General features: G+C 43.7%; 3 protein-coding genes across 7 annotated transcripts; all 3 read right to left on the bottom strand.

Annotated features, from left to right (window-relative positions):
• Positions 1-283: 283 nt before the first annotated feature.
• LOC122919458 (E3 SUMO-protein ligase ZBED1-like) lies at positions 284-4,461 on the bottom strand. Of its 3 annotated transcripts, none has more exons than XM_044268503.1 (7): positions 4,449-4,461; positions 4,031-4,141; positions 3,507-3,932; positions 3,339-3,420; positions 2,353-3,245; positions 1,481-2,081; positions 284-1,397 (listed from the first exon to the last, which is right to left on the bottom strand). In XM_044268503.1, the coding sequence occupies exons 5-7, from the start codon at positions 2,843-2,845 to the stop codon at positions 1,223-1,225; spliced, it is 1,269 nt and encodes a 422-aa protein (XP_044124438.1). In that variant the 5' UTR covers positions 2,846-3,245; positions 3,339-3,420; positions 3,507-3,932; positions 4,031-4,141; positions 4,449-4,461; the 3' UTR covers positions 284-1,222. The 3 variants fall into 3 exon arrangements, with proteins under 3 accessions (XP_044124438.1, XP_044124437.1, XP_044124440.1); XM_044268502.1 differs by lacking the exon at positions 4,449-4,461 and adding an exon at positions 4,238-4,350; XM_044268505.1 differs by lacking the exon at positions 4,449-4,461 and adding an exon at positions 4,238-4,350 and having other exon boundaries at positions 2,353-3,420.
• Positions 4,462-7,991: 3,530 nt separating this feature from the next.
• On the bottom strand, positions 7,992-15,072 carry LOC122946001. 3 transcript variants are annotated; one of them, XM_044305265.1, is made up of 3 exons: positions 14,488-15,072; positions 12,798-12,921; positions 7,992-11,844 (listed from the first exon to the last, which is right to left on the bottom strand). In XM_044305265.1, the coding sequence occupies exon 3, from the start codon at positions 9,566-9,568 to the stop codon at positions 8,087-8,089; it is 1,482 nt and encodes a 493-aa protein (XP_044161200.1). In that variant the 5' UTR covers positions 9,569-11,844; positions 12,798-12,921; positions 14,488-15,072; the 3' UTR covers positions 7,992-8,086. The 3 variants fall into 3 exon arrangements, with proteins under 3 accessions (XP_044161200.1, XP_044161201.1, XP_044161202.1); XM_044305267.1 differs by having other exon boundaries at positions 9,977-11,844; XM_044305266.1 differs by lacking the exon at positions 12,798-12,921.
• Positions 11,866-12,483, bottom strand: LOC122919805 (deoxyuridine 5'-triphosphate nucleotidohydrolase-like). The gene has a single exon (XM_044268994.1). It carries the CDS (start codon positions 12,481-12,483, stop codon positions 11,866-11,868), a length of 618 nt encoding a protein of 205 aa, XP_044124929.1.
• Positions 15,073-15,430: the final 358 nt, after the last annotated feature.

The following is a 15,430-nucleotide window of genomic DNA, read 5'->3' as shown; positions in this document are numbered from 1 at the left end:
GCTTTCACTACCATAAAAAATCTGAACTAAGTATGTCAACATGTAGAGCAGCGCCCAGGGATCTAGTTACTATTATCCCTGGGCGTGCCGCTCCGTTCTCCCGGTATAGACTCCATTCTCTTCAGATTTTAGGCTCAACTGGGAGGAGTCTGCCCTTGTTCTCCCGGGCAGAGTGGGAGAAGGAGACACCCGGGAGAACAAGGGCAGACTCCTCCCAGTTAAGCCTAAAATCTGAAGATACCGGAGCCTATACCGGGAGAACGGAGCGGTGCCCACTGCCCAGAGATAATAGTAAGTTCAGGGAGATCCCTGGGCACCGCTCTCCATGTCTGTATATTTTAGATTTTTTACGGTAATGAAAGGTCCTCCTCTTCAATGCTTGTGTAATACTCTACTTGATGCAACTTAGTTTCTTCCTATTTTTTTAAAATGTGAAAAATAAAAATAAAATAAAAAATGTATATAATATCCAGATGGGCGAGACGAGCGACGCCGGCGGGAGTACCAGCGACGTCCCACGCAGTGCACGTCTAAAGCAAATAAATGGCCAGTAGGCCAACAACCAAAAGACGGTAAGAGTGTTACAAAAACATAAAAGTGCCATAAAAAGAAAACTAATCATAACAAGAAGTGCCCATACATTATGCAATCGCATAGGTGTGCGGTGGGTGCGGGGAGATCACAAAGGCCACACGCCCCCGAGAGGGGGACATGTGACAAGACTATTCCCCCGCAGACAGCGCACACCCTGCGGGACATCTGTCTAGCATCCTAACAAACAAAGATAAGAGAACTATCCCTTCCTGGGGAGTGGGGACATAAAGTGAAACCCTTTAATGAAGCAGTTTTTGGTCCTGGACCGTCCTGCACCCTGAAATAATTGTACTCTGGGCCTGCAGAATTTCTAAATCCACAAGCTTTTTTTATAAGTACTTCCTAAATCCTATTTTGAAACACTTGCTGAGAGGTTCTTTGACAAAAACACCAGCATATCCACCTTGTCTGGTTTCAGACAGGACCGATGGTTAGATACTGCTGCTAAAAGCCCTCTCTGACACAGAGCTTGTTGCTTGGATACACAGATATTTTTGTGCTAATTTGCATAGCCTAGGGAAGTTGATCTTGTGAAACTTCCACCATTTCAAAGGATCTTCTCCATGATCTATAAGTGGCATATAAATGTAAATATTGAGTTCTGCAGCCACTGCTTCTCTAAACTGTTCTATGGGATCAAATGCAGTGTTGCCTGACAGTGGTGCTGCTGCTGCACGTGTAGATTCCTTGAAAAAACTTGCAAGACTTTTCTTCTTGGTTTTCGCAGCAGGTGGGTTTTCCACATGACTATCCCCCTCCATTGCTGCAGTGCTTCGGGGTTCAGGCTGATGCTGCTGAAGTTCCTGAAATAAATTACATAAAAATGCATGTTTTAGAAATATGTTACATGAAATTCTAACCAGTTGAGCAGACCGGTTTCACTCACCTGCAACTCAGCGATGACTCGATCTTTGATGCTCTGGGTCTCATCGGCTGACAGGTACTGTGTTCTGGGTCCATAAAAGATGCCATGTTTAACAGGTCTTGGGTGACTTCATATTTCTCATTAAGGTACTGTAGAATTCTTGATTTTAGTGACTTGGTTAGGTCAGTGTCCTCTTCTTCTTCAGCCAACACAGAAGTGTTCAGGAGATTGAGAGCAGGCTTGACACAGGAAATGCTTACATAACTTTCACCTGATAGGGCATCTGTGAAATCTTGTTTTGGACTGAGGGCCTTGTTAACAGATTCCAAAACCTCCAGGTCCTGCCATGAGGGCAGAAGGTGTCTCACTTTACGGTCTGTGGAGAGAATCTTGGACAGAGCATTTTGCTGCTCTATGACTCGTGCTATCATTTTCTGAGTGGAACCCCATCTTGTTGAGCAGTCGGTCACCATAGCATGTTCTGGAAGGTCGAGTTCTCTTTGTGCCTCCCTCAAGGCCACCCTCTTCTTCCAGCTATAGGAGAAGTGGCCCACCAACTTCCTGCATATCCCAAGAGCCCTGCTGATACATTGTGCATGCACACTATTCTTCATGGCATTTCCTGTGAATGATAAGATCACAATAATATATTAAAACAAGTAATCCCAAATTACCAATTTTAGTTAGAAGGAAATGACAGCAGTAGTTAACCATAGAGTTTGGGACTTTGGGTGTAGTTGAACTTGTACGATATTATTTAAGAATGTTAAATAGATGGTACAGCTACCCCAAACCCAATGAATAAATTGCTGCTCAGAGTCCTCCAAACAGGGCAGTACAGTAATAGTTACAGTAACAGTAGAAAACACAAACAAGACAAAAAATGTACTTACCAATGGCCAGATGAAGTCTATGCCCAAAGCACTGAAATATTGTCCACTGATTAAGCTCCACAGCTTTTGCTATATTCGTTCCATTGTCTGTTGTGATAGCGACCTGATGATCTTCACAGAGGTTCCATGCAGCCAATGCCTCCTTCAAGCCCAAGGCTATGTTCTCTCCTGTGTGGTCATCAGGAAAATGGGATGTTTGCAGGCAACGGCTTTTCAGTTGAAACTCCTCATTGACAAAGTGCACAGTTAGACTAATATATGGTTCAGTTGTTCTGCTTGACCACAAGTCCGTAGTGGTGGAAAATAATTTCACCCCAGCCATTTCCTGTTGAACTGCATCACGGCATTTGCTGTAAAGCTCGGGGATAGCTGTTTGAGAGAAGTAGTTTCGTGAGGGCAGCTGATACCTCTTGTCCAGAGTGTGGATCAGTTTCTGAAATCCCACTTTGCTAACTGTGTATAATGGCATCATGTCTCGTCTCTTGACAAGCATTGGGTTATGGCGTCAGTGATTTCTTTATTTCGCTGTGAAGACTTGGCATATGGCGTGATACTCGCAAATACATCTGTAATTATGCTCTGGCTTGTTCGGCTTGCTTGTTCTTTGTTTTGTAGAGCGGCAGCCGCTGTGTCTTTACTCTGGCCTTTCAGTGTCATGCATTCTTTATAATTTTCTCCATGCTGTTTTAGGTGCTGGTATAAATTTGTTGTGTTGCCATGTGACGTAGCAGTGTACCTCTTTTTGCTCAGTATAGGTTCTCGTAAAGCCAAAATAGCACCATATAACAGAGGTAGCATTTTTTTGGGGGACAAAATTAAAAAATTCAGTGTCTGTCTCGCTGGCAACTGCATCCATCATCAGTGCCTGGTCTTCACTTTGCAGAACAAGTGGACTGAAAGGAAAGTTAAACATGATGATTATTAACTATTCCTAATTCTAACTAACAGAATATAAGAAATTCTGAATTGGCACAAACCACAAATACCTGTTTCCTAATCCTTGCCAAATGTAGGTGAATAAATCTGGTTTGCACGTCTTCTACGGTTCTCTTCCTCTTTTTTCGCCACCTATAAAAAAAATTAAACTGTCAAAATCTGATTCTAAGCCAAGCAATTGTGTTAAGAACATTACTCAATAATTATGGCATTGGTACCTTTTTGTTTTCCAAATATAGGGGAACCACAATGATAAGTCTGCCATTGTACTGCTTGAGTCTTTTGACTTGTCCAGTTTGATAACTTGTTTTGTCACCTGGAAAGAGTAAACAATGTTGTCCAAATGCCCAATGTAAGGAAGGGAACCACGTGTCGTTGAAAAATCTGAGGTTGGAGCGTCGCTTAGCTCTTCCTTTTATTTTTTACTCTTGTTTTGCCAGTGACACCTAGTAGACAGACAAGACAGTAAAAAAATGTTGAGAGCTAAGCAACACAGGGGTAAGAAGAACCTAGCCCTTAATTGGTCATTTGGAACCAGTACCTTTTTCTTTGACATATCTAAGGAAGGGAACCACGTGTCGTTGACAAACCTGAGGTTGGAGCGTCGCTTACCTCTTTTTTTACTCTTGTTTTGCCAGTGACACCTAGTAGACAGACAAGAAGACAGTAAAAAAATGTTGAGAGCTAAGCAACACAGGGGTAAGAAGAACCTAGCCCTTAATTGGTCATTTGGAACCAGTACCTTTTTCTTTGACAAATCTAAGGAAGGGAACCACATGTCGTTGACAAATCTGAGGTTGGAGCGTCGCTTAGCTCTTCCTTTTATTTTTTACTCTTGTTTTGCCAGTGACACCTAGCAGACAGACAAGACAGTAAAAAAAATGTTGAGAGCTAAGCAACACAGGGGTAAGAAGAACATAGCCCTTAATTGGTCATTTGGAACCAGTACCTTTTTCTTTGACATATCTAAGGAAGGGAACCACGTGTCGTTGACAAATCTGAGGTTGGAGCGTCGCTTAGCTTTTTTTTTTTTTTTTTTACTCTTGTTTTGCCAGTGACACCTAGTAGACAGACAAGAGAGACAGTAAAAAAATGTTGAGAGCTAAGCAACATAGGGGTAAGAAGAACCTAGCCCTTAATTGGTCATTTGGAACCAGTACCTTTTTCTTTGACAAATCTGAGGTTGGAGCGTCGCTTGGCTCTTCCGGTGTGCCACTGAGAAAAGGAAAAACTGTCAAGTTGTTACCTATTTGAGGCAGCGCCAGCCAGGTAACAGGATGAGAAGAATCTAGCAGTCTCACCCCCCCCCCCCCTCCCTAGCCTGAGATTCCCACCCCCTTCATAATGCCATGCCAGTTCCCCCACCCTCATATTCCAGCAAGGTCCACTCCTCATATGCCAGCAATGTCCCCCTCATATGCCGCCAGTCAGAGCCAGGTAGGTTTCCCACCCCCCCTCATATGCCAGCAGCCAGGTAGGTAAACCCCCCCTCATATGCCAGCAGCCAGGTACTAGGTTAACCCCCCCCTCATATGCCAACCAGAGCCAGTTATGTCCCCCCCTCATATGCCAGCAGCCAGGTACTAGGTTAACCCCCCTCATACGCCAACCAGAGGCAGGTAGGTCCCCCCCCCTCATATGCCAGCAGCCAGGTAGGTTAATCCCCCCTCATATGCCAGCCAGAGACAGGTAGGTTAATCCCCCCTCATATGCCAGCCAGAGCCAGGTAGGTTAACCCCCCTCATATGCCAGCAGCCAGGTAGGTAAACCCAACAGCCAGGTATTAGGTTAACCCCCCCTCATATGCCAACCAGAGCCAGGTAGGTCCCCCCCTCATATGCCAGCAGCCAGGTAGGTTAATCCCCCCTTATATGCCAGCAGCCAGGTAGGTTAATCCCCCCTCATATGCCAGCCAGAGCCAGGTAGGTTAACCACCCCTCCCCCCTCATATGCCAGCCAGAGCCAGGTAGGTTCTCTTCCCCCTCTCATATGCCAGCAGGCAGTAGGTTAACCACCCCCCCTCATATGCCAGCCAGAGCCAGGTAGGTTCCCTTCCCCCTCTCATATGCCAGCCACCAGGTAGGCCAACCTTCCCCCTTGCCAGCCGGGTCCCCTCATTTAATGTCCAATGATTCCCATTCCCCTTCATGTTCATTGACTAAACATCAAATGAAGGGGACTGGATATGAAATGAGAGACTAAATCACTTCCTCATTCCATGTTGTACCGTGGGGGACCTGCTGCTGCTGCTTCGTGCGCTGCGCATCCAATTGTAATGGCCGGGCTTCTCCTCAGTCGCTTCGCCCTGTCCTTCTTCCTCGGGGCTCCGTTCAGCAGGATGGGTGGGGCTTTCCTCCCAGGACTAGGTGCGCGCGAGCATACGTAAGCTGCCGCCGCCAATCACGTTGGAGGAGCGCAGTCAGGTGGACTGCTGCTCCAATCATCATCCGCCGCCACAGAAACGCTCGTTGGCGCCGCCGGAGCCCAAGGCGACATCACAGGCATTCATGCCGCCACCGTAGGTGCCGCTGACGCCACTACAGAAGCCCTGTCAGTGTCACCTGGCTATTACTTGTAAGTAATATAATCGCAGCATTTTTATGACTTTTAAATCGCCATATCGCAAAACACAAAAATCGCGATTCGATTATAACTTCGATTAATCGTGCAGGCCTAGTTTCTTTTTGAATATTGGCACATTTGCTATACGCCAATCCTGTGGAACACTCCCTGTCAGTAGCGTCCTTAAATATCAGAAATAAGGGTCTGGCTATGACATTACTTAATTCTCTTAGGATACAGGGGTGTATGCCATCCGGTCCTGGCGATTTGCCAATTTTTTTTTAAACTCGTTTTATTGAACGAATTATTAGAAAAGTACAGGTGACATTGGAGTACATGAAAGTCAATGAGACACAATGTAAAGTAAAGCAAGAACATCACCATATACATACTAGCAACAATTGTAACAAAGCTACATTTCACAGTTGTAAGGCATGTACAGAACAATCATGACGGGCAGGACATGTGATTGTGACATGAACATAAACATATTACCCTAACACTGCATTAAGGTTGTCTGAAAATCTAGGAGCTGAATACATCGTATGCATGAATGAACACCAAGACCCCCACACCTTATTGAACTTCTGGGGGCAACCCCGGTTCTTGAATACAATATTCTCATAGGACACCACATTGTTCACAAGCACTTTCCATTGATTAATAGAAGGTCGTCTATCACCCATCCAGCGGATCGCAATAGCCTTTCGTGCAAGGAATACAGGGAGTGCAGAATTATTAGGCAAATGAGTATTTTGACCACATCATCCTCTTTATGCATGTTGTCTTACTCCAAGCTGTATAGGCTCGAAAGCCTACTACCAATTAAGCATATTAGGTGATGTGCATCTCTGTAATGAGAAGGGGTGTGGTCTAATGACATCAACACCCTATATCAGGTGTGCATAATTATTAGGCAACTTACTTTCCTTTGGCAAAATGGGTCAAAAGAAGGACTTGACAGGCTCAGAAAAGTCAAAAATAGTGCGATATCTTGCAGAGGGATGCAGCACTCTTAAAATTGCAAAGCTTCTGAAGCGTGATCATCGAACAATCAAGCGTTTCATTCAAAATAGTCAACAGGGTCGCAAGAAGCGTGTGGAAAAACCAAGGCGCAAAATAACTGCCCATGAACGGAGAAAAGTCAAGCGTGCAGCTGCCAAGATGCCACTTGCCACCAGTTTGGCCATATTTCAGAGCTGCAACATCACTGGAGTGCCCAAAAGCACAAGGTGTGCAATACTCAGAGACATGGCCAAGGTAAGAAAGGCTGAAAGACAACAACCACTGAACAAGACACACAAGCTGAAACGTCAAGACTGGGCCAAGAAATATCTCAAGACTGATTTTCCTAAGGTTTTATGGACTGATGAAATGAGAGTGAGTCTTGATGGGCCAGATGGATGGGCCCGTGGCTGGATTGGTAAAGGGCAGAGAGCTCCAGTCCGACTCAGACGCCAGCAAGGTGGAGGTGGAGTACTGGTTTGGGCTGGTATCATCAAAGATGAGCCTGTGGGGCCTTTTCGGGTTGAGGATGGAGTCAAGCTCAACTCCCAGTCCTACTGCCAGTTTCTGGAAGACACCTTCTTCAAGCAGTGGTACAGGAAGAAGTCTGCATCCTTCAAGAAAAACATGATTTTCATGCAGGACAATGCTCCATCACACGCGTCCAAGTACTCCACAGCGTGGCTGGCAAGAAAGGGTATAAAAGAAGAAAATCTAATGACATGGCCTCCTTGTTCACCTGATCTGAACCCCATTGAGAACCTGTGGTCCATCATCAAATGTGAGATTTACAAGGAGGGAAAACAGTACACCTCTCTGAACAGTGTCTGGGAGGCTGTGGTTGCTGCTGCACGCAATGTTGATGGTGAACAGATCAAAACACTGACAGAATCCATGGATGGCAGGCTTTTGAGTGTCCTTGCAAAGAAAGGTGGCTATATTGGTCACTGATTTGTTTTTGTTTTGTTTTGGAATGTCAGAAATGTTGGTTTCACTGGTAAAAATAAATAATTGAAATGGGTATATATTTGTTTTTTGTTAAGTTGCCTAATAATTATGCACAGTAATAGTCACCTGCACACACAGATATCCCCCTAAAATAGCTAAAACTAAAAACAAACTAAAAACTACTTCCAAAAATATTCAGCTTTGATATTAATGAGTTTTTTGGGTTCATTGAGAACATGGTTGTTGTTCAATAATAAAATTAATCCTCAAAAATACAACTTGCCTAATAATTCTGCACTCCCTGTAGTGTTTCTCTCAGGAAAATTCTGCAATGATGAGGGTATACTTCCTCATCCAATATACCAAATAGGCATACCTGTCGGGTCAATGCCACCGAAGGTTGCGTGAGTGTATTAATGAAACTTACAATTCCAGACCAGAAGGTTTGTATGTATGGGCATTCCCATATAAGGTGCCAAAAATTTGCCCCTTCTGCGTTACATCTATGACACTTAGAATGTGTCAACTTGCCTATCCTATGTAGCCGCATGGGTGATAGATAACTTTGGTGCACAATACATAGCTGAATAAATCTATTATTGATAGATGGGGAAACCAATACAGGGGATTCCAATATATCATTAATATCCTCATTAATAATACCTGGCATCAGCGTTTCCCATTTAGATAAAACCAAGAGGGGAGCACCATGCATTTTAGTATTCAACAGGTGGGTATAGAGAGCTGAGATAAATCCCTTGGGGCCTTGGGAGCGTATGACGCCTATCAGTGGATAGTCAGAGATAGATACTACAGTGTTTCCAAAGTGGGTGCTCATTGCATGTCGTACCTGGAGATATTTGAAAAAGGATGTTCTAGGGAGATCATGACGTTCTTTCAATTGCTCAAAGGAGTTAAATACATTGCTGGAATATAAGTCTCCCAGAACACCAATCCCATGATTCTCCCAGAACCGCCCATCTATCCCTGTGCGAAGAGAAGGAAACATAGGATTATCCCACAAAGGCACCTCAGTTGTCAGCCCTATGTGAAAATGCAGTTTCTTGCCATCCTCCCAAACTTGGACAGCTAGCTTGTGTACAGGTAGAAGCAGTCGGCCAAACAGTTTTGGTTGTTCCAGCACCGGCCACAATGATGGGATATCTAAGAACACCGCTAACTGCTTTTCCGCCCTAGCTAGAGTACCGTCCGAGGAGATCCATGACTTTAACTGCCTCAACTGCCCCGACAGATAATACAGATAGAGATCAGGCAGGGACATACCAACTTCATCCCTAGGTCTGCACAGCACGTCAATGGACAATTTACGTCTGTTATTGCCCCATATTAATGGAGAAAGAAGAGATCTAAAACGTTGAAATATTTTTTTAGGCACTAGGAAGGGAGCATGCTCTAAAACATATAACCACTTAGGCAAAATAATCAGTTTAATCAAATTAATTCGCCCCGGGACTGACAGGGGAAGCCCACTCCAAACCCTGAATTTGTCTGCACTATAATTCAAGAGAGGCTGTATGTTGAGGGAGTGGAAAGATGCTGCGTCTTTGGTAATGTGAATTCCCAGATACTTGAACTCAGACACTATAGGTAATTCCGTGTCCAGAGAGGATGAGGGTAAGGAGTACAGCGGAAATAGAACAGATTTAGTCCAGTTAATCTTGAGACCAGAAAACCGACTAAATGCTTCAATGAGGTGAGTAGCTAGAGGTAGTGTATTTTCCACCTCTGACATGAACAATATCATGTCGTCCGCGTATAGTCCCACTCTGTCCTCTTGATCCCCTATATATATTCCCCAGTATAGCTTATCAGATCTGATTCGAATAGTCAAAGGCTCGATCGCTAGAGCAAATAATAATGGCGACAACGGACATCCCTGTCTGGTCCCACGACTCAAAGTTCGCGGAGCAGATACCGTTCACCAGAATACCAGCCGAGGGGTGTTTATACTGTACTGAAATCCACTTAATAAATGCGGGGCCTATCCCAAAACATTCCAGAGTTGCCAATAAGTAGGGCCATTCTACTGAATCGAAGGCCTTAGCTGTGTCTAAAGAAGCAAGGGCCTGTATTGCCATGTTTTTGGCGATGCTAAGGCCTCACCTTTCCTCTCACTAGCTTCCCAACTAGGAAACACACAGCATACAACTTCTCTCTGTTATTAATGATTTATTATATGAATACTTAGGTCACTATACAGTTTTCTAGAGTATACAGTGAAATCGTGGATAAATCAATCATAGAGTAAGAATCAATACATTACCGGATATTGCATCATCACTCCATATCGGGGGACCAGCGATTCATCAGGAGGCAGCGCATACACATCACACGGCTCGTCAGCAGTGGAACAGTCCCAACCAAATGGGAAAGATCCTCTGCCTATATGCCCATAACTCCACCCATCATCTTGTTGCATCCTGGGGATGCTCAGTCATGAGCTTCATTATGATTGGATGGCTTGTAGCCATTTCCTCATGAACAGCACTAGTTATAGTTAAGTACTGTTTGTGCGCGCTTACTATTACGCGCATTGCAACATACTATTATATAAGAGTATCACGTTCTACGCATGCTCAGTACTCTGTTTTCAACGGGCGGTGTCCCTATGAACCAATTGTATGATTGCTGGTATGAGCTATTTTTCGTTATCAGTAGATGATTACAGTTCCCACAACATGTCTTTATGAACTGCAGTAACCTAATATTCTTGTAGAATGGTTTCTTATGAGACGATCAGCATTACCTAAGATGTAAAAGGAATTCCTGTCTACCTATCCTTTATATAACTATGGGGGGCCCTTTTCCTATAGCCCTCCAGTCATACACACATTCGTATCAGATTTACATCACATTCGGTCCTTAATGCTGACCGTTGGTATAGGAAACCATTATCATTTTTCGTTTTTTACAACATATACCGTAGGCTACATAACAATTCCAAATAGATAGTACAATTACTACTATCATGACTACCAACAAGGGGTGAACCACCCAATCCATGGTAGTCCTGGCTGATGGGGAATACCCCATGAATATGTCCCACCAATGATGGGATGTAGCGTCCGCTATGGCGGATCCTACTTTTACTATTTTATCAGACACTACCATAGTAAAGAGCTTGTGTCCCGTGATACTCCTGTTCAAATTTGTAATTGCTTTCAGTCTAGTCAAATTTAGATCCCAATTAGGGACTTCTAAAGCCGTGTCTTGCCATAACACCTTGGTGCTTAGCTCATTATCTGGATTTAACATAAAAGTTTCATTTTCCCATTGAATAACCGTGATGTTGTGTATGTATCCTGCAAAAGGCACCCTCATTTTAGGGACCACCTGACGATCTGTCACTACGCATATCACCTGGGGTGCTACTTCAACCATCCATCGGTATGACGTAGGCATTATGGTCCACTCGCATTTATTTACAGTGTTCTGTAACAAGCAAGGCTCATATACAGCAGACTGTAACTTACAGATTTTACCTTCAAGAGTGTCATCACAGAAAGTTAAATCATGTGTGCTATTATTGCTATCAATTACTTGTCCATAAAATGTAGGTACCCAAAAATGTTGATTACCTTCTGGGCCCATTAACATTGGTAATACTACAAACTTACACATTATATTACTTTTAGTCACATTGTAGTAGACCAATTTACCGGTGCAGGACGTATCATTACACCTTATTTTAGGCGCTTTGGTGTCCAGCCAGTGTTTTTCCCTTACAAAAGAGTTAAACACGGTCCTCCAAACTTCCTCATTCCCCGTCAACAACATGGTTTGGAACAACCCTTTCTGTTGTTGCTGCTGTAGGGTTTGCAAAGAACAAATGCAGAGTCAATTGGCTTCACATGTAACACTGTCCTATTTCCTGGTTTTAGAATAGTTTCTCCATCCCCACGTCCAATTTCTGGATTCAGCCAGGCTCAGCTTGTGTCCGGGTGTATTACCGTCTGCGTAGGATGCCAACCACACGATACCAAGGAGACCAAGGGCGATGCCACAATGTCTTAGTGGATTCTGTAAGTCAAGAATACAGCATTATTCCCTTAAGTAGCATTTTTCCTGTGGGATATATTCCCACTTCTCTACTCCAGGCCTCATCACGAGTAGAGCACGGTCCTTGCCAACCGCTATTACTTCAGCAGGTGACGGAGGTCCGTTTACATCTTGAATCCAAATTTTAGCACCTACACTAATTTCATTAGTGGATCCAAATCCTTTCTGTCCCCTCATAGTTAGTTCCTTGGGGGCTGTTGTTTCTTTTATCTGTGCTATATATATTGGGATTAATAGCAATTGTGCCACCCTATCTCTTTTTGATATTATAGCATCCATTTTACCCAGATTTATGAGTACAACTTTGACTTCTCCTTGGTAGTCTTCATCAATTACCCCTCCAACCACTATTAAACTTTTTAGAGCATAACTGGATCTAGTGGCCAACTGTCCATAATGTCCTGAGGGAATTTTTACCCCGATTCCAGTAGGAATTATCTTAGTGACTCCTGGATTTACTACCGTCACCTCCAGTGAGTGCAGGTCCAACCCTGCAGATTTTGATGTTCCCCTAAAAGGGACCTGAGCTTCTTCATTAATTGTCCAATATTCAATAAATTCTATAGTTAATTTACCTATAGTAAGACTTGGCGTCAACATTCTCATTAAAGGGGTAGTGGATTCTGTTAGTGGTCTATTATTGAGCGACTGAGGGGCCGAGGAAAGATTATCTCTCCATTGCCCGTATTTACCATCTGAGGTCATTTTTTTTCAATGCTCCTTTGAGCAACCCATTCATTCGCTCAATGAGACCAGCAGCCTGTGGGTAATAGGGCATGTGATATACCCATTCAATGTTGTTTTCTAAAGCAAACTGTTTTATTTCCTTCCCTGTAAAATGAGACCCATTATCTGTTTGTATGACCTGCTTGATCATGTCTCCTGTTAGTGGAATGCCTCTCTCCTGCGCCCACCTGTAAGTGGCCTTTTCTCCAAGATGTCTACTTTTTTGGTGAGCCCAAACGGCTGTACCTTCCAGCCATGACTCAGTCTCTCTATCCTCTGACTTGGATATAGTGGATATGGCCGTTGCCGCATCTGCTTGGGAATTAAACAAACGTTTAAGAGAGTCTATCGGCATATGAGCATCAACATGGAAAACAGTAGTGTTAGTTCTATCTCCTCTATTTCCTGCCAAATTTGTTTTCCCCAGATTTCCTTTCCATGTATAACCCAATCATGTTTTTTCCAGCCCATTAACCAAGTAGCCAAGCCATTAGCTACCGACCATGAGTCTGTGAAAATATGACATTGATCTCCCTGTTCTTTTTTCAGGGCAAGGAAAACAGCCATGAGTTCCGCATATTGACTACTCATGCCATCCCCTTCTGCTGTGAGTGTAGCAGACAACCGAGGGTTGTATGCCACACTCTTACCCTATTTTTTTCCCTTATTTCCGGTCCTAAGGTAGTTTTTTCCTTCCTACGTAGCACCGGAAATGCCTTAGCAGATGGGGGATCCATCACTGGATCAGGACAATCAGGACCATCGGGACAATCATCCCAATCATCCGAGTCTGAATCCCAGATATCCCCATCCCATCTACTAGGGTCCCGATCCACACTAGCGGCAGCTATATGTTTATAAACTTTATTCTTGTTAATCCTACCCCTTCTTTTCTTATATTTATTCGCCGCTATGTATACAGCAGAGTTCTCTGCTATAGTCTGATAGTGGGTCAACTTGTCTTTCAACAGTTTTCCACTACATTCCAACATCAGAGCACGCCCCTCGGCTTCCAACGGAGCCTGTTCCGCGCGCCTCTGATCTTGAATTGCCTTCTGCAATCGCTGTGCACTCCACGATATGCAGATGCCAACACCCAGCTCCTTCGAGCCAGGGTAACTGCATCACCAGCTTTCGCTGGGAGTTTCTCAAGTACTTGAACTACATCCACCGGATTTGATTCTTTTAACTGTTTATCCCATGATTCCGCTAACCCGTGACCAGCTAATTCTGTTGCTATTATATTATAGGGAGCCTCGGTCCAGCCGGGGATCTCCACGGGTTCTTTCTGGGATTTGGCCTTTTTCTTAAACATACTGTTATATTTTTGGCTTTTTGCCAAAATGGGTGGGGCTGTGCTCAGAGGTGTCCCTTGTTACTTGGAACGTTTTAAGACAACCTCCGACAGATAAATTGTTTTTAGTTTCCAAGATATTTTGCTTTGAAACTGGAAAGGAGGAGCTTCCTACTCCTGTCTTAATCTAATCGGTGCATTACCGGATGATTTGTTCAGATACCAAGTTTCAAGTCAAAATATCCTTCAGGGGCAATTTTACGAGCTTATGTATCAATTGCCCCTTACTTCTGGCAACATGCCAAATTTCTACAAATTACTCCCCTGGATTCCCCTGCCCCAAACAATATGTTATAAAAGGTCAAATCCCATCCTCGTCGCCAATTAATGTATTGCCATGTTTTTGGCGATGCTAAGGCCTCACCTTTCCTCTCACTAGCTTCCCAACTAGGAAACACACAGCATACAACTTCTCTCTGTTATTAATGATTTATTATATGAATACTTAGGTCACTATACAGTTTTCTAGAGTATACAGTGAAATCGTGGATAAATCAATCATAGAGTAAGAATCAATACATTACCGGATATTGCATCATCACTCCATATCGGGGGACCAGCGATTCATCAGGAGGCAGCGCATACACATCACACGGCTCGTCAGCAGTGGAACAGTCCCAACCAAATGGGAAAGATCCTCTGCCTATATGCCCATAACTCCACCCATCATCTTGTTGCATCCTGGGGATGCTCAGTCATGAGCTTCATTATGATTGGATGGCTTGTAGCCATTTCCTCATGAACAGCACTAGTTATAGTTAAGTACTGTTTGTGCGCGCTTACTATTACGCGCATTGCAACATACTATTATATAAGAGTATCACGTTCTACGCATGCTCAGTACTCTGTTTTCAACGGGCGGTGTCCCTATGAACCAATTGTATGATTGCTGGTATGAGCTATTTTTCGTTATCAGTAGATGATTACAGTTCCCACAACATGTCTTTATGAACTGCAGTAACCTAATATTCTTGTAGAATGGTTTCTTATGAGACGATCAGCATTACCTAAGATGTAAAAGGAATTCCTGTCTACCTATCCTTTATATAACTATGGGGGGCCCTTTTCCTATAGCCCTCCAGTCATACACACATTCGTATCAGATTTACATCACAGGGCCCAATGCTTTTTCCATTGAAGGCCAATGTGTGACAACCTATACCCTGTGAATATTATCTGTCATAGATCTACCAGGCAAGAAACCAGGCTGATCCGGATGAATAAGATTCCTTATAACCCCATTCAGCCTCTGCGCCAGAATCTTAGCCAAGATCTTGTAGTCTAAATTCAATAGTGATATGGGTCTATATGATCCACACTCGGATCCTTGCCTGGTTTAAGCAGTATCACAACAGTAGCCTCATACAATAAAGGCGGTAGGAGACCTTTTGAGAAAGAGTCATGGTACATCTGCAATAAGGGCCTCGCTAACTGATCAGCATATCTAGAGTAAATTTCTAATGGCAG

Source organism: Bufo gargarizans, chromosome 9, assembly GCF_014858855.1.
Source record: "Bufo gargarizans isolate SCDJY-AF-19 chromosome 9, ASM1485885v1, whole genome shotgun sequence".
NCBI lineage: Eukaryota > Metazoa > Chordata > Amphibia > Anura > Bufonidae > Bufo > Bufo gargarizans.
This window is presented reverse-complemented; position numbering and strand designations above follow the sequence as displayed.